Genomic DNA, 22,902 nt, shown 5'->3' on the forward strand with positions numbered 1-22,902 from the left:
TAGAATACTGAAAGTTATTCAGAGTTTCCCCCTGTGGTCATAAAGCCTTTATCAGATGAAAATGTTATTCTGTCACACAACTAGGATGCTTTCTGGGTTGTTTTTTTTTTTCCGGGTGCAAATAAGAAACCAACATTAGTAATACTGCTTTATCTGGGTCTTATACTTTATAACCACTTGTTTCTTCATATCCCAGATTGAATGATTGAGTGCTATTGTTTAACTTAACAAACTGGGAAAGGTGGAGTCATGTTCAGTCTCTAATGCTCTCAACCAAATGTTCTTTTTAATGTCAAATAAAAAAGTGCCAATGGTCCGACTATGTTAAGGCCAGATGTTATTGTTTTGATGTGATTGATCAGGTTTTTTTAAAATCAGTTTTTTGTTACAAGTTCTCTGTCAGCTGTGTTATCATCATAAATGCATTCAGCTGTAACAAAAAGTTGTATTTCATTTTCATTATACAACCATCAGATTGTGTATAAATATGCAGTTACCAAATAGATTTTATACAAAATAAAAGAACTGTATTGTTAATGAGATGTTGTCCGTGAGTAATTTTATGAAACGCATTATCCTCCTGAATATTAATAAAAACAACATAAGTTATTGGTCATTATTAAGTGTTTATTCATTGAATATTAGGTGTTTGTTTTTTTTGTTTTTTACTCTTGCTCTTCATTTTAAGTGTTTTATAACCTAAAATGTCCCAAAAAATCTATGCAGTTGGGTCTAAAGACACTGAAGGCTTAAGACTGTACAGGAGTGGTTAAAATTAGCTTGGAAATGGTGCCATCCTTTGGAAATCTTGGGGCACTGATGTGTGCAGGACACTGCTGCATTGGCCTCACTGACGCATGGGCACGCTGCTGATCTGTTACATGGAAAAGACGATAGGCTTTCATGCAGGGAATGGCATGCTGGCAATGTGTGCCATTCCATGACGGGCCTCTCCAGTCTGCTCCTCCATAGGTCTCACGAATGCACCATGGGAAATTCACGGGTTGTGTTGTACTACAAAAATATGATACTATATATTAAAATGCCAGTCTGGGCCTCCGTTACCAAACCGAGCTGGGGGGGTCGGTATCTTGCTCAAGGACACGTCAGCAGGGCCGTATGCTGGCCGATACTGAGGTCTTGACCCCTGATCTTGTGGGCACCCTGCTGGCTTTCTGGTCTCGCTGATATGCGTTTGTCCCAGATTCGTTGGGTCTGGGGGAAGTTCTTGAACGGCGCAGCAGAAGGAGTGGGACCACAAGAGCTCTGTCATTGCTCTCCGGTGACAAGTGGGCCTGTTTTTACACCTTCCTTCTAAATAAGGAAGCGGCCTGACAGACATATGACCACCGACCCAATTTGGGAGCACCCCGAGTGCCCCATCGCGTCCCACGGCCGCTGAACGCCACCAATAAGCTTTCTCCCCTTCCAGTCTAGCAGTGGCAGTAGGCTATTCCCCTCAGCTCTCCACAGACTTGGTATTTTTCCTGCTGTCAGCACCTTCTCTACCCGTGTATTGTCAGTGAAGTCAGCATGATGTCATCCAGGGATGCGAAAGCCCTGGCAAGGTTGAAACAGGGTTTTTGGTGAGTGGTAGAGGGTTTACTCCGAACTCTTACCGAGAGGGAGACAGAGGGGGAGAGAGAGAGAGAGAGAAGGGGTGTGTGTGTGTGTGTGTGTGTGTGTGTGTGTGTGTGTGTGTGTGTGTGTGTGTGTGTGTGTGTGTGTGTGTGTGTGTGTGTGTGTGTGTGTGTGTGTGTGTGTGTGTGTGTGTGTGTGTGTGTGTGTGTGTGTGTGTGTGTGTGTGTGTGTGTGTGTGTGTGTGTGTGTGTGTGTGTGTGTGTGTGTGTGTGTGTGTGTGTGTGTGTGTGTGTGTGTGTGTGTGTCGCGGAGGAGCTGCAAAACATGGTAATCACCACCACCAACCTCACCATCACCATCACCTCCAGCTCTGCCGCGCACTCTCCCGTCTCCTCTCCTCCTCTGCACGGGGGCTTGCGTTTCATGCCCAAAGCCCTGATCTGCGCTCCAAAAATAACCCTCAGCCAGCATGCCGAAGGAAGCAAAACAAGAAGAGCGGTATTTTTAGGGTCATTAATTTTGACCACGTGGCTCGAAGGTAAACCGGATGGCCGTTGCGCAAAGGCTCCTCGTCAGTATGTCCTGCGAGGCCGGCACGCCGCACTGGACGCTGACCGCGGTGGTTATCCTGGGCTTTCTGCTGGGGATCGTGTCAGCGTACCCTTTACCGAGCAGCAGGACAAATGCAACTTTACTGGAGAAAAGATGGGAGACCCTGTTCTCCCGCTCTGTACTGGGGATCGCCGGGGAAAAACCGGAGCTGAACTGGGAGAGTGACTATCTGCTGGGCATCAAAAGAGTGCGGAGGCTCTACTGCAACGTGGGCATCGGGTTTCACCTTCAGATCCTCCCCGACGGCAGGATAAACGGTGTACATAATGAAAACCAGTACAGTGAGTTATACCTCCACCAATGTAATGCAATAGACATAAAAGAGAGACAGTCAATAAGCATGGATCTGTTTATCCCCTCTATTAATGTGCATGATCATATGTCATCCGACTCTGGGGGAGAATTGAATTTCTTCCACGGCAAATACAAATCTATTAAAAATAAGTAGGCTATTCATCAGTGCTGAGAACACCCTTCACCCCCCCCCACCCCCTCCTCCCCCTAGCTCAACCATGACATGAATGTATGGACGCTTTTAGACACAACTTATTTTTACGCAGCCCTGTGAGGGCGGTCCAGAGACCAATAGCCGTGCACGTCAATGCAATTACTGCAATTATTGCAATAACCAGAATGCGCTTAATTGACACGCGCCTGGGTGCAAATGGAAAGATGGGGTGAAAGATGCAGAACAAAGACTCTGCATGCTGCGCAGCAATCTGCAAGGTTACACCCATACAGACGCAGAGAGAGCACAGTGCTACAGTCACCATGGTTAAACACTGAAAGAGCCGGCAGGATTATCGGTTGGTATTTTCTATTTTCATTTTAATGTAACCATTTTTTGTTGTCTTGTATCAGGTCTAATAGAGATCTCTACGGTGGACAGAGGAGTGGTGAGCCTGTATGGGGTGAAGAGTGAGCTGTTTGTCGCAATGAACAGCCGTGGAAGGTTATACGGAACGGTAGGTATGCACATTATTTCATTTATTGTCCAGCAATGTTAGTTAACAGGATCCTGAATATAGGAAGCACCTGCAGCTTGATTCGCCCTATTCTTCCATTTTTATGTATCTGCCAGTAATGTTTTGGGTTGGTGCCCTATCTGCCAGCTGTGGGGAAGCTCAGTATGTATTGCGAAATGCCTATATTTAAAATGTCATCAAGAATTTACAAAGTTCTCTTGAAAGCAGGTGTGCTAGGCCTGGTGGCCTATGGGTAAATAATGATGAGGTCAACAGATGCAGGCTTCAGCCACGCGCGCGCGTGTGTGTGCGTGTGTGTGTGCGTGCGTGTGTGTGGGAGGAGAGAAAACCCCCTGATGCAACGAAACCTGTCAGCAGAGCTGGGAATCGATTAAAACGGCAAAGCCTTTATTTTGCAGGGCACCACACATCCTGAGAGGCAAGAATCCTCTCACCCACCAACACCTCCAACCTCAAAAACAAAATGTGAAACAGGCATTTTGATCTCCATATAGAGAGAGTTTGAAATCGTTCTAAAATGTAGCAGTAGTAGTAATAGCCTTATGATTGTGTGCTATTCTCACCAAAATGCACTTGTGTTTCTTAAATCTTTAAGAAGCATACAATACTATTGGCTACTGTGGGTGTGTCAATTTGGCATTTTAAGGTGTGTTACTTCTAAAGAGGCCTCAATGCACAGCTGATTTTATATTTTTCATATATCTTTGATGTATCCTCAAAAAACACCTGAATTTGAAACATGGCAACCCTGTTACTCTGATTCAGGTGACAGTTCTGTACTGTATGGCTTAATAACAGTGATGGTGGTGTAAGAGCACCAGCGAGGATCACCGTATTTGTCAGCATAGTTACCAGCCTGTCAGTTTTTTCTTCTTCATGTTTTAAATAGCTGAGGTACACATGGCAACCTTTGTTCAGCAGTTGTGATTATTGTCACAGCTACAATAATGGGCTATAATTAAACTAAATTTTAATTTTAATTCCCAATATACTTTGACAATGGTTTTTCATCAGTGCGTGGATTTAAGTTCCCAGTGCTGCTGAATGTGTTATATGTTTTGAAGTATGAAATGCTGCTGCGAGCATAACAAAGAAACCTTTTATCCTCATCACACAGATAAGATGTATTTGTAGAATAACTGGAGCTAGTAGCAAATGTAATTTGTTTGCTTCTGGAGCTGTGACAGATATTAGTACATGAATGTTCCTAGTGGTGGGGGAGGAAACATGTTCAGCAGAGCCCTGCTGACACATGGCTGCTGGTTTGCTCTCTGTGGCCAACATATTTGACAGACACAATGTGAGTCGGTGATCTGGTCATGAGTGATGAAGCGTTAGCTCGTGAGTGGGCTGATGATCTGATAAGAGATTGAATTAGGCCACATGGCCTCTGATGGAGAGTATTTTCTCTGCTGCTGTACGCTGTACATGTCATGCACTGTCAGCACTGAAGCAGAGCAGTCGTATTCCTTATTGTGGCAGATGGGTGTATTTAGGGGGCTTCATGTGGAAAACATTGATCGTTACTTTTGTACATAAAATCTTCCTGATAATGTTTTTTTTTTACAGTTGATATAAATGTTTACTTTGATTACAGTGCTTAAATGTATTGTTTAAATATTTCCTCAAGATTTTAGTATGTTCATTTTAAAGGAATAGTTTAACATTTTAAAAAAGGTTTATTTTGTTTCTTGCTGATTCAGATGGAAAAGATTATACCACTCTCGTTTCAGTCCAATCAATATGAAGCTGTAGCCAGGAAACGTTTAGTAATAATAATAAACGTTATTTCTATAGCACCTTTTAAAAAAACAACAGACAGTCACATACAGATCTATACACATACATTTACATTTATTTGTAATAGTGAAATTAAAGATAGGGCACTGTAAAAACGACAAATGATTAACTAAAAATTAAACGACATTAACAGATGAAAGGGTACAAAGAAGATAAAAAGACAATCATCATAGAAAAGCAAGTCTATCAAAATAAAAATAAGATGATCTTATCTCTTATACATTATCTTTGCTTATCCTCAAATTGTCTATTTCTTGAATAGTTGAGTAAAATGCACGCTGTCTGTCTCTTTGTCCTCTGCAGACTGTCTTCCATGACGAGTGCAAGTTCAAGGAGAGCTTGCTCCCAAACAACTACAACGCCTACGAGTCTCTGGTTTACAGAGGCTCCTACATAGCACTCAGCAAGCATGGCCGCGTGAAGAGGGGCAACAAGGCCACCACTGCCATGACTGTAACGCACTTCCTACCCCGAATATGATGAGCAAAACTGGCAATAACAAACTTTTTTGCACATGTGGATTATTTCCCAGGTAACATAAATACCGTATACGTACGTACAAACACAAAAGACAACACGGACTGTAAAAGAAAGAATTACCACTATATCTGATAGTATTTATTCAAACTTTATATGTATATTTGGGTAGCTTCCTTTATATTAGAAATTATGGAAATGCCATTCTTTGCTGCTTTTATGATTTTCATCATTTTGTGATATGAAGGGGATGGAGATGTGTCATTTATCCCCTCAGTTTATATGGGTGCTTGCTGGAATTGGAGTCCTCGCCCTCTGATAGTTCATCCTTCTGGAAATGAAATGGATACATTATTACCTCAAAGCACCATATCCTGAGAAGAAGAGGAAGATGAAAAAGTGAATTGCGTGATTGTAATTTCTACAGAGAAGAATGCCTGTTTACTGAAAATGTTTTCGTTGTCATCCATCGAGGACTTGAGCACTTCCCATCCTTTATGTTCGAGTGTCTCTGTCACGATCAGGGTCAATGAGAGCACTTGTGAAATATGGCAGTGTATTTTTTTTCTTGCTTCATCATGAGGTGGCGGTGCCTTGAATTCCTATTTGCGGCCCCCCTTACCCCCTGCATGTGAGAAACGTGGTGCTCAAGTCAGAAATAGGAATGAAACGCAAGTCACCACTCCCTTAAACACCACCGGGAGTCTTTAGCCCAATTCCTAGAGGGCCAGAGTTTCTCCACTTTATTTTCTTTCCATAATTAGATCAATTAAGTAATCAAGACTCTATGCTGCACAGGACTAAGTGGAGTCTCTTGTTAATATGGAAAGCTAGATTTAGTCAGCACTCACCCCCCACCCCCCACCCCCTATTATGTCCAAGGGAGCTTTGACAATCCCAGGTTTTACTTTAACAAATTTTGTAGCCGGATCATCAGGCCAGAACGAGTGTACGAGTGTGTATAGTATATATGTGGGCATGCATTCATTTCAGGTATGTATGTGGAACTGCTTGGTTTGAGAGCTGTTTCATTTGAAAGGGTTTTTTTTTCGTCACTGTGGGAGGGCACAACAGAATATCATAGACTTAATGCTATAAAATGAAATGTCTGCCATTTTTTGTCTGCTATATATTTTCACCCCAGTTCAAACTGAGTTGGCGGAATCTGTTGCATTTGGTCTGTCGCCTTGATATTTTGCTAATTTATCCGATTTGTCTCTGAAAATATCGACTTGATAGCAAAACCGAGGCTGACCTCTGCACCGGATTGATATCTGGCACTTAAAAGTAACGTGTTTATGCAGATATGAGTGACGTTACAGCAGATGTTACTGAGTTGTCAGTTCACTGTAAATAAGATGGTCTGACTACTTTAGTTTGGTTTAGAGAAAAACTAGAACGTCTTCAGAGTTCATGACCCTGGGATATGTGAACAATGCTTCAGGTAACTCGGTCTGTCTGACATTTAGATGATGTCGATTATTGATCCCAGACTTTTAAGATACTTTATTGAGATTGGCTGCTGAGTCACAGTATGGCTTCTTGTGGAAAAAAAGGAAATATTAGCAATGTTGCAAAAAGCAGTGAACCAAAGGGTTATATTAACAATGTTCATTCTGGCTTTGTGTATGCAGTATGCTGTACTTGAATTCAACAAATGCTTCTGCTCCTCTTTCAGATACTGTAGTTTTCCATTGTGAACTGGAGGGGAGGGGGAGGGGGGGGGGTAAAGAGCAAGCCAAGATGAAGATAGCAATGATGTGCAGAAGACTTATATGGGACTCTGCATGTGGCACTGGTTGTTTGTGTAACTTGGTGAGGATGTGAATAATGTGGAGTAAAATACCAGAGCAACAGTGGGCCCCTCGTCGGTCGATGTCAGAGTGGACGGTCAGCGCAGGGCCCTGGGATTCTTGTCCCATTCATCTGAGCCATTTTTGTACCAAGGTCGAAGACATGGGCTTTCTGTCCTTTGTGTTACTGATGTAGGCGTGTTTTCTGGTCCATCTTAACCACTTTTGTTGTTTTACAGAGCTCTGCACCTGTTAGGCTATCTCATGACATCAAAACACTGACATGGTTGTCTTGTCTGTGCAATGAAGATATGAATGATTCTGCACCTTTCTCCTGTGCAGAGTCTATTTAATGTTGAAATGAGGTGCGATTGAGCTCCATTTTGAATGATTTTGAATTTAGTTATTATATTTTGGTGCTTGACCTGCAATATTCTGTAAGTAGCAAACCATCAGTCAGGCCAGTTTGGTGAAATATGATTAAAGGAAAGTAATGCGGCTGTTATAGACATGTTATCTTATTTTACCTCATGCCCTTTCTAACATTACTGTAACGCACTGACGAAATGTCTGTGAGCAATGGTTTACGTGCCCTTTAAGCTCCAGCTTATGTCTAGTGGCAGAGACGAATGTGCGGTATCTGGTCAGTGTGTGTTTGTGTGTGTGCGCGCGCGTGTGTGTGTGTGTGTGTGTGTGTGTGTGTGTGTGTTTGTGTGTGTGTGTACATGTGTCCAACTGAGCGCTCCTGTCATGTTCTGTTTCTGCACAAAGCGACAGTAGAGATGGTATCAGATCAATTTACCTTGAGTCAGGAATAACAGGGCATTGTCTGAATGTGCAAGCTGATGTACTGTACTCTCCTCAGGAGAGGATAAAGGTGAGAGGGTTGGAAAAGGGCAGCACAGAGCCTACTGAGGGATGTCTGTCAAAAGAAAGCACTGACTGTGCTTTGAGCTGGTAGTTTCAGTATGTAGCAAAAAGCAACTTCAAAAGAATCAAATGCTTCCAGGAAAGGGACACTTGAGTTAAACAGGTTGTCTGGTGGACTGAATACTGTGATCCAAGAGAGCAACTCACAGTTCAATATTTTTGAATTCTGTGTTTGTGAGATATTGCCTTGAGCATCTTATTACTCATTGTGTCTGATATCCTTATACCTTTATCACATTACTGTGATCAGAAAACGATCACAGTGATGCGACTGAGTTTGTGGCAGTGAAGATTTGGTTGGAGACATATTTTTGGCAAATTTGTCAAAATGTACAAAAGGTGCAATTTCTTTTTTTTTTAATGGAGTGCAATTTACTTAGCAGGGGGGAGAGGCTGCTTTCCCTTTCCATGCTTTCATCAAAACAAGCTGACATGCAAGATCAAAAGTACTTGTTTTTGATGAAAACACTTTATTTATTACTGTATGTAATTTCTGATTTATTATGGTATGTTTCAGAGGACACTGTCAGCAAAACAAGCAATGAGTTGAATGGGAATTGTAAAGTTACAATGGCTCGTCAAAGAAGTAAGGGACACCTGATAAGTTGTTTACACCGAAAGCAACTCAGCTCGGTGTTAGCTTTTCTGTTCCAGGAAAAGGTTGCACGATATAACATCAACTGAGAGAAGGTAGTTAATGTTATGCAACCTTTCAATATTAATCCTTACTTCCTTAATTACACATTATGCATATAGAGTTCTGAATGGACTATGTATTTGTTTGATTAAGGATCCAGTGTCTGGATTTAACCATTGTGCTCATCACACCTGTTCAGCTGGTTTTAAAATGTGTTGGTTCGCAGGGAACTGGAGGTCTGTGGGTGGATCTGGGATCAGATTTGTGTGTGTGTTCGTGTGTTTGTGTGTGTGTGTCCCTGTGTGCCGGCAGCCTTTGTGTTTCTCTCTCAGTTTTCTATTCCTGCACTGAGGGGAGAGTGCTTCCTCTGAGTCCCCCTCCTCTTTTTTTAACATATACCTCACCTTCTGCCTTAGTTCCGATTATTGAAATGATTGTAAATTAGTTTGAAACAACAGACTTCTCCAATCATTTGTTTCTGAAAAAAATATGAGATGAGTAAGTAAAATACTATATTACAAATGGTTTTCCTTTTATTTTTGTACGTATGTGCTGTGCACAGCAGTCAACTGTATTCCTGAAATGATAATAAAAGACGTTTTGTAAAAGCTGCTGTGATCGAATGCTTCAAAGGTTGCACGTTCGCTCTGTCACACACCCGTTAACACAGATTATTATAGGAACTAGGCAAGCAACTGTGAGTGTCAGTGAAAATGTTAAACTCGAGCTAAAGTCATGTTCAGTGGATGACCATGAGCAAGTATGTGGCGCCCTCTTCTGGCTAAAGCCAACATTTTGAGAGATGTGAAAGATGAAAATGAACTGAAACTGAAATGCAAATGATTGCAAATTGCTGTAAAGCTTAATGCTATGGTTTGAATTCTTAATACATTTCTTCTTATTCCATAGTAAATTTTCTGGTTATAACTTTGCTATGTAATTTGGAAACTAATTACAGATAAAATAGAGACCGTGTTCAATTTGTACACTTTCAATTGACTAACTATGAATGTAATGCTGAATGCTGCAGAAATGCTGAATTAGCATGTATAGTCTTAGTGAGTGCACAGCAGGTCAGCTAATTGAACAAAAATATTTACAAGGAAGCATGCAATTCGACATATATGAAGAATAAAGTTTCCAATTATAAATGAATGACAAATTAATGCTTACTTGGGTTTAAATGGAGCAGATATTTTAAAGGAAATTCCTCTGAAAATAAACAACTGCTTTTCCAACTAAATAATAAACATTATATAACATGTCATTATATACATTTGTCCTACATATTGTTTCTGTGATAACCTTGCATCTCAGGTAAACATTTATGGAACTTAGAAAAAAGTGTGGGAATATAAATGCTTCCTGAAGTTGATCAAAACTTACAGAATGAGTCATGAGTTCAAGAGCTCAGGGAATGTTCTTGTGTCTATAATGAGATAAAAATATGAAAACCAACAAAAATAGGAAGTGAGAGGCGGGGAAGTGTGTTCTTAATTAATGAGCTAGGTAGGAGTCATTCTCCTGGGAGAAAATGACCCTGCAGTAGAACAGTACGCAGTTAAAATAATCTGAGTTAAAAAGAATAAGAAGTATATTAAGTATACATGATTGTTGAAAACATAATACAGAGAAATGTATGAAAAGTTCCTAAAAGTTCCTAATAATACAATAATAATCTCAATTCACCCAACGTCCTGAAGTTATTGTTCTGTACTGTTATTAATATATATATATATATATATATATATATAGTATATATATATATATATATACAGTATATATATATATGTGTGTGTGTGTGTGTGTGTGGGTTAAGGAGCCTGTCTCGATTTATGTCATGTTTGATTTAAAACCGCTTAAAATAATTAATGCACAAATGTGAAAAAAAAAATGTAGTCATTCTGCAGCAAATTCCATGTTGAGGGTGCAAAGTAAACAAATTGTTATGCATCAAATATAATATAACATATCCATAAAATATGTCCTGAGTCAGGGGTTGTCAGTTTACACAGTAAAACGGTGCCCTTAAGGAAAAAGGTCTGGAATAACTGCTTTATACTTCAGGTCTTGTGTATATCTGTCAGGGTATATGCCAGAACCCAAACTCTAATCACAATGTTACTCTGACCAGAAGAGATGCTGTTGAGAATTTTCCAAGTCTGATTGAGAAACAAACTTCAATCAGTTAAGTCAAACAAGTATAACAGCAGTTTGAGAAGCTTGTTATTCTTACCTTCTTTTCTTGATGACAGACGAGTAAAGTTGAATCACCGTCACCATCATCTTTTCAAATCTCCTGTTGACTCTTCATCCTCCCTCCTCTGCCGGAGGAACAAGTCGAATCTTAATGGTATATATATATTTTATTTTTGGTTTGAACAAAGAGTGAATTATACTTCCATCCATAGCACAAAATTCCCACAGATGTATCCATTTACAGTAATAAACCTATGCTCTCTGACACAGATAGAATAGTGTTTTACCAGTTAGAGCCTGCAGGGATTCTAACTAGGCAACCCTTAACCACAGAAAAACAGCTCAGCTTTGAGTCATTTTGGTAAATGAGTTAGCCAGTTCATTGACCCTCTGTTTAAATAGACCTGTTGGACTTTCTCCTCCACCAGTAGCTGCTCATACACCAACCTGAACATTTGTGCTGTCAAGAGTAAAGAGAGCACAGCATCCCCATTGATCATGCAACCGGCTCTCTTCTCACTCATCCTGATTGCTGTACATGTATCCGTACCGGTGGATTGTTCACCGAGGCTCCGGGACTCAGAGCAACTTTTACAGCGCCAGCAGAGCAGCTTCAACACAGGAGCACATGCGGATACGTCCGTTGGTATCGGGCGTTTCGACTTGGAGCTGATTGGATCAATGAGAAAAGGCATTCACAGACACTTTCTGGGTTAGTCTGCCTATATCCTTATAAACATAATTTATTTCATTCCAGATTATTTCATTAAGTTTAGAAAATAAATGCATTTGAACACTAAATGCAACAATGTCTTTGCCTAGTTTCAATTGTCTTTTTTAGAGGGCAATTGCATGAAGAAAAAAAAAGAGCAAAAAATGTACTTATACATAAGATAAAAGTTTGGAGATACAATCTGCATGGTATATTTCTGGATAAGATTACACATACATGTTGTAATTTAGGTGTCTGACACATATTTTGCAAGTCATCTATGCAAACAAACAAGATTTCTGGCAGCCAGAAATGTTACAGTATTTTTAATATGCAGTGTATCATTTTTTTTAAATTTATAATTAATGATGGCTTGTTTTGTTTTGTTGGGTTTTTTTTTTTACAGTTTTTTTGCCAGTAGCAGATACAAGCAACTTTATGTCAATATTTGATTTGAGAAGAAAACGGTTCCTCTGTATGGACTCAAAGGGAGAGCTGTACAACTCTGTAAGTATTTTTTAAATTGCACTTGAGTTGAGAGAAGTCAGAAAATGAGTGAAGGTAAAAGAGTAACCTTTTTGTATTTGTTGGCTTTTTTCTATCAAACAGAGGCAGGACGACACCAAAAATTGTCTCTTCCAGCGCATTTGGTTAGATCTGGTGAACCACCATTATGTGTTTTACTCTATAAGTGGAGGCCGGCTGCTCAAACTGGAGGGAGCTGAGCTGCGAGTTGCTCAGCAGGAGAGGTTCCTGGGTCCCTTGGTAAAGAGACACAGGAGGAGTGAAGCTGTGAACCCATCTGATCCATTAAGATCAGAGACACATCCCTCACATTCTGCCAAGGACCACAAGGATGCAGAACATGGGCAGCCTGAGCAGGACCAGGCCGGTGCTGTGTCCAAAGAGACCATCACCTCCTGTGATGACCCCTTAAGGGTTTTACAGCCCAACGGGCCTGTCAGCCCTGTCAAGACTAATATTGCAGACCGAGCAGAACAAGAGTGAATGAGTGAAAAGTCAAAAGGAGCGGCTAGTCTTTATGTGTGTTCTGAATACTCACTTTACGTTTGACTGCATAGTGGACTGCAGTTTCTGTGAGAGCCACAGATCAGGCTGGTAGAATCGGACTGACACTGGAGGGTGGTTTCTCAAACATAAATATTTTATAACTTCTGAAAAAGAGAGAACATTTTAAAATATCCTTGATTCAAGAATGAAGAATTTGTTTTTATAGTTCTATAACGCTTGGTAATGTGCTCATAAACTGTGTTACATCACAGCCGCTTGTACAGACTTCTGTTTGAACGAAGGAAAAGTTTGGCAACATTCTGCATAATCATGCAGCAAGCGTCCTGCTGACCTCTCCCATCAGTTAAATTTTAAACCTCTGCTAAGATGTGGCAATGTTTGTTTAGCATATGTAAAAATGTGTAATCTGTAAGTAATTATGAATATTTATACATACATCTGTTGATACAATAGAGCTTCATGATAGGAGTTTACAAAGTAAACAAAAATAGACCAGTGAAAAAGAAGAAACAAATCATCTACCATGATGCCATAACCATTACCATAATACAGTCATAAACAGGATCAAATTATCAGGTGCAGGCCACCAATAGTCACAGTGATGATAAGGTATTTATTTATTGAAATGTTTTAAATGACTTTCTTCTTAGCCTACTGTTTTATTATTTATATATTTCATGTTGTGTTACCTCTGATGTGGAAAAATAAATGGTAACTATTCTGTGGACTGTCTGTCTGATTTGTCCATTATTTAGGCAAGACACACACACACACACACACACACACGCACACGCACCCACGCACGCACGCACGCACGCATGCACGCACGCACGCACGCACGCACGCACACACACACACAGGAGATCAAAATTAGACAACTAAGTATAAAGACTTGTTAGATTGAATACTGTTGCGAGCCCAGAGTCCAGATCTAAACCCCATAGAGCACTGGTTCTCAAACAGTGGTACAGGTGGTCAAGCTCTCTCTGGTGGTACCTGAAAGAATCTCCAAAATAAAAAAGGCAACTTTAGTCACTAAATAAATAGAATACTATCGAAATACTAAATTGTTTCAAAATAAGTTGCTTAAACTTTTAAGATCCATGAAATGTAATTTGAAATAAGTTTAGCATTTCCTGTAATATTTTTGTTTCAGTATCAGCCTGCATGTTCATGGGTCATGAGATGCCTGTGATGCCTGTGATGGCAAGAGAAGAGCGTAAGCAGAGGTGAAATAATTAGTTTAAAAACACTGCAATTGTGGCTCCAAATGGGAACTATTAGGAAGAGAAATGCAGATCAGAAGGAGAATATTAAGCAGTCCCTCTGAAACTGAAGTCATGGTTGAAGACAATAAATAATCTTCTGATTAGGAAAAAACAGAAAAAAATGTATCTGAATAGCGTAGGCATACACTACTGTATTTTAACATTGGTCTTAGTGGTGGTACTCCAGAGAGCCTGATATTTTTTGAGGTGGTACGTCATGTACAAGGTTTGAGAACCACTCCCATAGGGAATCTATGAAAAATCTTTAGTGACAAAGTAATGTCTAAGAAACCCACTACAGTTACCAAACTGTGGAAGAGACTGAGTCAGAATGGACCAAGATCAAACCAGAGCAGTGTGAGAAACTAGTGATGTCCTGTGGGCGCAGATGTGCTGAAGTCATTCAAAGCAGAGCCTCTACACTTCCTGTTCATTTTTAATCCTATAGCCCTAAGAAAATATTGCTTAAATCTTCTCTTCTGACACAATGGTTAATGTTCTCAAATTTTGCTCACTGTTTTTTTCACAAAATAAAGGTTTTTGTTGAAGTGCTTTGGTTATTTAAAAAACATGCTAGTACAGCAGCGGTATAGCCACATCAGATCAAATTATGAACAATGAAAAATAACAGTATTTTACAATAAATAAAGTATTGATACTTTGTTCTCTAATTTTGATCACCAGTGTACATATACGGTAATGGAAGTTGATGTTGAGGTAGGTGTACTATAGGTAGATGTGTAGGTTATTGAGGAGTAAGTGGGTATATATATTATATTCTGATTGATTTTGGCTGATAATGGAGTATACTGTAACTGGCAAATAGTCAAATACTATCTTAAGGAATACATGAATTAAAATGTAGAATCAAAGAATTATATCATGCAAAGGTGAGAAATGAGAAACAGTGTAGACTGACCTTTTAAAAAAAGTTTTATGACATAACGAAATCTTCCACAGATATCTGACTATAATACAGAGAGACGTAACATTATTTAAGAAACCCACTAACATTCCTACATTATAAAGTGTTTTCAACTACAGAATCACAGTGACAATAAATGATTTTGTTTTACACCGAGAGTGGACTGAAATGTATAAAACAAGACGCGTATACATGCTACAGTGGAGTGTGGCATGTTGCCCTTGTTGACCAAAGTGTTAATTCCCAACAATGAAAGTCACTGATTTCCAAAAAGTAAACACTGTTGCAGTTCAGCTCTGTGTTCCTACGTAGGATCTGTGAACTTCCGGGGAATAAAAATAGAAACATGGACTCATTAGAGCGCAAAGCTGCACACATTTACAGTAATGATCAGCCAGACAGTAACAAAGTGATGACACATACACAAACCCTCTATCTGAGTTTAAATGAAGGTGAATTTACTTGTAGGCCACAACGGGGGGTGTATTATATGTATTGTTTAATCCATATTTTGGTAATTTAAAACTGGATTTCTGATAGGACTTAACTATTAATCGAAATGCTCTCAGAATCGCAAAATATGTGCCTAAATAGCTTGAAGTATTGGGGTGCTGCAGAGATGTTTCAGCCTAATCTTTGTTTGGTACAGATCCTCTCATAAATCCCACCATGATCACTTTAATATATTGTTCTTTTTCCAAATCATTCACTCTAAATTCTGAATTCAATTAATTTAAGTATTCTATAATGGGTTTTTAAGATACCTCCACGTAATCAACGGCACCTAAATACTTTTATTTTTCTTTGATAATTACATTGTCAAAACATGCTTATATTGAACAATGAGGAAAACATTTCTAAAACTGTAAACTTTCAGTGCTTCTTCACATTGTACATCTCACTTTCCTCTCCCTCCTTATCTCCTGTACTTTTCCTAAACACCTCCTTTCATGTAGCATCTATTGTTTAATGTGGTCCCCTCTGTGGACGAACACACAGTGGATTCTTGACAATTTGAACCTGTCGTCCTCTTTTCTAATGGTCAGTATAAACCGACATAGGCCTGTGTTAGGACTTAAAGAGAACATCCGTGCTTTGTCAGAACCTGGAGGCAAGGAGCACTGTAACTCCTCCACAAAGAAGCGCACTGCAACGCACAAGTAGGCCCCGTGGGTGACAACCAAAGCGTGGACCGGGACACCCCTGACACCGTCGTCTGCCTTTCTCTCCAGAGTAGATGTTTCTGGTGGAGTAGACGAGGAAGTTTCATCCTCCCCTCGGTCATGCAAGTGTTCAGCCCCGATTTGCTGGAGCATTTTCTCCAAAAACTCTTTTACCCGCTCCTTCACCTGAACAGAGCAAACATCTGTTATAAACTCAGCCATGCTTCTCTTGCGACACAAACATTGCTTTTTTGATGCACTAGTCGATTTTTTTAGCTTCCATAACATGTCTTCTTTTAGACTAGTGGAAAGAAAACTAGGTGTTTATTTTACTACACTTTGCTTCTGGAGATTCCTCCGAAATTCACTAAAAGTTAGCATCAGATAATGTCTCATTTCCATATTTTTAAATAACAGAAAACTTGTGATACAAGAAATAATTGTCTTAATGTCAGCAATCAACTGGGTTATGATAGATGTTATTTTCACTATTACTATAAACCTGTCGGGTCTTGTGGAACAAGTGTGTGGAATTTGATGTAATAAGGTGCATTTAGATAAATGAAATCAGACTTGCCAACCTGCAGGTGTCACCCCAGTAAGAGACCCACAGGAGCATCTTTAAGAGGTTGTAGCAGGCTTTTGCTTAAAGCTATCTTGACGATATTAGTACCACATGAAACTTAACGATTTACCTATTGGTACCAGGCATGTCACTAACTTGTCAGGAAGTGGGCTAAAAACCTCCCTAAAGTCTTTAAAGGAAAACTGGAATGGCCCTTTTCAAAGGGGTCCCTTGACCTCTGACCTCAAGATATGAATGAAATGATCTACAGACTTGGCCACTATATGCTAACCTCATGCAGTTCATAATGTGTTATTTCTGCCTATTCTAAAGTGGTGTATGTGCATATTTCTGCATACTGCAGTCCCTAAACAGTCTTGGAAATGCAAAAATTGGGTCTGACTGGTGTGGTGGTTAGCACTGTCGCCTCACAGCAAGAGGGTTCCTGGTTCGAATCCCTTCTGTGTGGAGTTTGCATGTTCTCCCTGTGTCTGCATGGGTTTTCTCCAGGTTGTCCGGAGTCCGACAGTCCAAAGACATGCACATGTTAGGTTAATTGATGACTATAAATTGCGTGAGTGTGAATGGTTGTCTCTGTTTGTCTCTATGTGTCCTGTGATGTACCCCACCTCCCGCCCAATGTCAGCTGGGATCGGCTCCAGCCCCCCCGCGACCCTGATATGGACAAGCGGTTGGATAATGAGCCCAATTATGTTCATGTGTGATGATGTTAGTCTTTTATACTTAATCATAAAATGATCTGTTGTGAGCTCTAGGATAATCACAGCATCATGAAACCTTACCACAAACTAGAGACCCAGGGCATTCAACAAACATCAAAGCTCTAGAATTACAACTGAGCCCACTATGGCACTAAAAGACAAATAGAAGATTAATAAGTTAATGTTATTCGTATGTGTACCCCACTTGGGCCTCAAATTGGTGCGGCAAAAAAAACTAAAAAAAAAAAAAGTATAGTTTTCTATATTAGTTTTGTCTCACACTGAGCCAGAAGTCTCCATCTCAGCATCACCTGCATACTTAAAAACTTTCAGTTTACTTCCTATTTATGTTCTGAAGGTTTTCATGGAGCCATTTGTTCATATATCATTCATAGCCTAATTATTAACATTTTATCATTAAAAACATGGTGAAAATTTATATTTTATTATGGCTGTTGAGTTAAATAAATTGATATTCTAAATTTCCTCTGTAAAAACCGTTGACTCTAAAAGGTCAAAAAAATGAAACAAGAATTATGAACCTGGCTTTTTCCAGTGTTTAGATTTATGTTTTGGAGCACACATATGCCTCATTTGCATATTTACACATAATATTTCAGAAAACTTGTAATACAAAAAAATATGATTCTGTAAGTAACCAACTGTGGAAGTTTCATAAGAATATAGTTGAAATCTTTACCCATAGTCACCTGAAGTGGCTTCCCTGAACAGCATATGTCACGGAAATGTGAAAGATAAAAGTTAAAGGTCGTTGGATACAAAACAACAAAGGTACAATTTTTACTATTAAAAAAACACAAACACCAACTTCAGTTTCATCCTGATGCAATAACCTGAAACTTGTCTAGGAAAGCTGGGAGGGAGGCCTGTGGCTGACACTGATTGGGGCGCCCGCTGCTTGCGGCAAATCTATCTTTGTATATCTGCATCATCATCATGAAGTGCTGGTCACGTACTGGGTTAGACCAGAGTTAACGTCCAAGCCAATATCTAATGGATGAAGCCTGACGAGGTATTTTTGAAATAGAACATCCCTCCTTCTGACGCCCCCTCTCTCTCTCTCTCTCTCTCTCTCTCTCTCTCCCTCTCCCTCACACACACACACACACACACACACACACACACACACACACACACACACACACACACACACACACACACACACACACACACACACACACACACACACATGCACTGTACTCCCACGCGGCCTCTAACACAAAGCTAAGTGGTGACTTTTTAATCAGGGGCAGTGACGAACACTCTGCAGTCGACAGTGGAAGAGCATGTACTTTGATCCTCCTGATTCACAAGTGCTCTGACAGATACAAAAGACATACATGTGGATGCAAAAAGAACCTGAGACAGCAGGTTACATCCATGCGGAGAAAGTGGTTGGCTGAGAAGATGAGTGTTCCCTGCCACCTAGTGGAAGTATATGTATATTGTATCAGGGCATTCAAGTCGGATCCATATGGATATAGATTTAATTTGAGTATTGTTAGTGCAACAGAAAAGCACTCCATTTCCCTAAAGCATCTTAAGGTTAAGATGATCTTTCCAAGTGTATCTCTACTGGCTACGATCTTGCTTCGATCATCTTAGCATTAAAGGAATACTTCATCCCTAATGATCACTTGTATATCAGTCACTCATCCAAACTTCATTTTTCTCACGTTTCCATGGTGAACTGGGAATCCAAAAACGAAAGCTACGTTTAACGACAGAAAAACTTTATCAAAACAAACAAACACACACACAGTGTGGTTTTAGCAAAAGTGGGAAGTGTTTGGGACGTACTGAGCATGCGACTGGATAAATGAGGCATGCTGGATTATTAGTGATTCTTGGTTCACCGTGGAGGGGTGTGACAAAAACAAAGTTTTCTTCATGAAGTCCAGGCAACACTTGGTGAGTAATTGATATACAAATGAGTATTCCTTCAAAGGTGTAGTCCCACCAAGTTACAAAAGCTATTTCTAAAAGTTTTCACACACCCCTGTGGTGTGGCCATGTGGATAGTTTTGGTTTTATGTAGAAAACTTTTAGGTGTATCAACCTCTGAAACTACTACCGCCACCCCAATCAAATGGAGATGAATGGAATTTAATTTGTGCTCCAAAAAGCACTGAAAAATTACATTTGGCCACATGCCTTTCAAGAAACAAAGTCCTAGTCAAACCAAAGGCTTTTTATTCATTTTATTGTAATTAATTTTGATCAAAAAACTGTTTTCACTTTGACATTAAAGGGTCCCTTTTCTGTGGATATTTTATTTGATTTTATCTCAGAAGATAAAGAAATATGTAAAATTTCACCGGATAGGAAAGGTACTGGAAACCATATGTACTGAATATTTCTCTCTGAGTATTAAGTCTCATAAAATGGAAATACTCAAGTAGAGTAGAAGTACCTCAAAAGTGTACTTAACTACAGTACTTGAGTAAATGTACTTATATTCCACCACAGGTCACAGTTTTATTGGTGTCTTAAGCCGAGACATTTGGGACACAACTAAAAGCTTCCAAGAAGAAAAAGACGGCAAAGAGACAGACAAATATAAAAAGCTAAAATATAGTATATACTAAATAACAGAATAACAGAGAAACAATTACTCCCCCCTTCTACAACAGCTACAGCCCCAGTCTCACCTGCTCCTGAGTCTCACCCTTCGGAGGGGTGAAGTCAGGAAACGACTGACCGGCTGCCTTGGCCATCTCTCTCACGTCCTGCAGCCTCCCCCCCTCTGCTATTCCAAAACTCTAAAAAAAAACAAAGCATTCACTGGATGACTCAGGTTTATTGGTTAACAAGTGCATATATCTTAAGAACATTTTTTAGTGAGAGAAAAATCAGCAATAAAGCCACTTACTTTCTCTTTAAGTAGAGGGTCACACACCATCTGTAGACCAGAACAACTACTGTTGTATTTAGTTATTGTTTCAGCAGTCTGTAAGAAATAAAACATCATCTCATCACATACTGACATACTAGGGCACACTGTCAATTCTCTCTATAGGGAAGAGCAGGAGAAGTTTTAGAAAGTTTTTTCCAGACCTTGATTTGTTGGTGTATTGATTTATACCTTCCAACTTGGTCTGTTTAATACATACAGTGTAGAGAACTTCTATTACATCTAATCATGACGTAAAAAAACGCATCCTGAGTTGTTTCGATTAATTTTTTTAAATTGAGATTCAGAAAAATAAAAGCATGGTACCTGTAGGGCCCGCAGCATATCACTGACAAACACGTTGCTGAACTGGACATCTTTGAGGTAACAGCCTGCTGCCTGGGCCTGCTGCAGCCCAATCTCAGACAAGGGGGAATCTATAGCCTGGCCTGTGTGGGGGAGGGGGGGAAAGATGAAGTAAGAAACAGAGCAAACATAAGACAGTACAAATATCTTTAATCATACGCTACCTTGTAGCAGGCCTTCTTTGTTGTACTGCGTTTCCCCACTGCAGGAAATATGATTTATCAATGGCAAAGTACAGGAGCTAATATTATTCATTAATATCATCAGTTAAAGCACAGAGAGAAATGTTAAACATTGGATTTCATGCCTATTATCATATATACACAAGGAGATACTTTCATCTGCATAACTATTTTGCTCGAGGACCTTTCAGCAGGGCAGAAAGTCAAACCTTGGGCCCTTAAAGCTTTTAGAAGAAGTTAGATGTTTGTCGAACAATTGTGCCAGTGTCAACTACACATCAATGAATCCGCTGATTTGTTTTTCAATTTAAGTAATTCATCTTTTAGTCTATAAAACATCAGAAAAGAGTGAAAATGCCTTTCACAATTTCCCAGAGCCCAAGAAAACTCAAAACTTCAAATTGCTCATTTTTCTGAGAAACAGACCAAAACCCAAAGACATTTAATCTACAATTAGCCTTTATAACATAGAAAAAATCAGCAAATCCTTACATTGGAGAGGCTGGAACCAATCTTAGTAGGGTAAAAGATTTATCAAAAGTTTAACTTTTTATGGATTCTGGGTTTTTTTATTTAATTTAAATGGTTCTACCTGTGAACCGTAAACAAGTGCGAAAAGGAAATAGTGGATTTTATGTGTTTGTAAGTATGATATTCAAATTAAAAAACATATATCAAATAATAAACGGATTTAGTTTTTTTTACCAGATAATAATAATAATCCTGTGCTTGATGAGGGGGGTCTCTGGTGGTCTCGAGGAAGTACTGCAGGTGAAACTGTCCTCATTTAGTTAGGCTACATATGACACTCCAGTCAATGGCTGTCCTGGTGATGTTATGAGGCTATGTTAACTGCCAAGGTCACTGCATAGGTCACGTTTGTGCTTGTCAGTAATATATTATATGACACCTGCTAGAGTTTGAATCTATCTTTGCACATCATTACAGTACTTTTGATCGGTATATATTACTATTGTAAATTTGATGTTTGATATTTCTGTTTTTATAAATATATGTTGTCTGTATAATATTGTTGTTAAACATGTTTATTTTATAGCTGGAGTTTGAAACGAAAACAATTCCCCCTTGGTATTATTACAGTATTTCTGATTCTGATATATATATATATATATATATATATATATATATAAATGCTAAATAAATGCGGACTTTAACGAAACTAACCTGTTTTAAGGATGTGCAAAGAAACTATCAATACCACACACACATATAAACATAACATGTATGAATATATAAATATATTCAGACTTTATCAAAACTAGCTGATAGCTCCACAGAGAGACCACAACAGACTGAAGCGTTCTATAAATAGGAGCGGCGAGCTGAGCACATGTATCATAAACACCAAACATGAATGTCAAATGCACTTACTGTCGAACAAGAGTTAGCCCACACGTTAGCGCTTTCATGCTCTGGGATGTAAAGACAGAGTGATAGCGCATTGATTGCGTAATAGTTGATCAAAAACCGGGTCTGAAGAGTCGGTGCGTGTCTCGCGCCTCCCCTGGAAATGTCACACACCAGGGTGGAGCAGGCGGGAGGAACACGCTGCTGTTGGTCTAAATTATAGCTATAACATCAATTATCACTGTCTATCACTATCACAGAGCGTGAGAGAGAAAGTGCAGGTAGACCTTCTATAAGCCCCGCTTCCTTTGGGTTGGCTGAATACAAATGATATAATAAAAGTACTATAAGTTTATTCCTTAAAGGTTGAATATGTAGAATCTTTCTTAAAAGCTATGTTGAAAAAAGAAAAACACAACCAAGGGGCATTTAAAGGGGTACAGAATAAAATGTTTGCCTTTCCACAAAAAAATATATTTAGTCAATTAATGTTTTTAAAAAATGAAGGGTTTTGACTTTCTGACAATAGCAGTTGGCATTGCGGGTTGCCATGGTTGTCTGTTGTTAGGTGCAGCTACTGTAGGCTGGTACTGGGTGAAACGGAGTTTGCCAATCTTCGTTATCGTTATTTGTCCCAGCAGCTGAGTGACCGGAGACAGGCAAAAACCAG

The 22,902-nt window shown here is 39.5% G+C and overlaps 3 protein-coding genes across 3 annotated transcripts; 2 read left to right on the forward strand and 1 right to left on the reverse strand.

Moving 5' to 3' along the window:
• Positions 1-1,978: 1,978 nt before the first annotated feature.
• Positions 1,979-7,120, forward strand: LOC310948969 (fibroblast growth factor 6-like). Its single transcript, XM_083916282.1, has 3 exons — positions 1,979-2,474; positions 3,055-3,158; positions 5,283-7,120. The coding sequence occupies exons 1-3, from the start codon at positions 2,129-2,131 to the stop codon at positions 5,457-5,459; spliced, it is 627 nt and encodes a 208-aa protein (XP_083772408.1). The 5' UTR covers positions 1,979-2,128; the 3' UTR covers positions 5,460-7,120.
• Positions 7,121-11,513: 4,393 nt separating this feature from the next.
• On the forward strand, positions 11,514-12,735 carry LOC310949134 (fibroblast growth factor 23-like; the record flags this gene model as incomplete). The annotated part of the gene is made up of 3 exons (XM_083916467.1): positions 11,514-11,727; positions 12,134-12,234; positions 12,337-12,735. The coding sequence occupies 3 exons, from the start codon at positions 11,514-11,516 to the stop codon at positions 12,733-12,735; spliced, it is 714 nt and encodes a 237-aa protein (XP_083772593.1).
• Positions 12,736-14,946: 2,211 nt separating this feature from the next.
• tigara (TP53 induced glycolysis regulatory phosphatase a) lies at positions 14,947-22,344 on the reverse strand. Its single transcript, XM_083916910.1, has 6 exons — positions 22,257-22,344; positions 20,847-20,884; positions 20,644-20,765; positions 20,296-20,373; positions 20,075-20,185; positions 14,947-16,301 (listed from the first exon to the last, which is right to left on the reverse strand). The coding sequence occupies exons 1-6, from the start codon at positions 22,325-22,327 to the stop codon at positions 15,912-15,914; spliced, it is 810 nt and encodes a 269-aa protein (XP_083773036.1). The 5' UTR covers positions 22,328-22,344; the 3' UTR covers positions 14,947-15,911.
• Positions 22,345-22,902: the final 558 nt, after the last annotated feature.

This window comes from Echiichthys vipera (assembly GCF_963691815.1).
Source record: "Echiichthys vipera genome assembly, chromosome: 7".
Lineage (NCBI taxonomy): Eukaryota > Metazoa > Chordata > Actinopteri > Perciformes > Trachinidae > Echiichthys > Echiichthys vipera.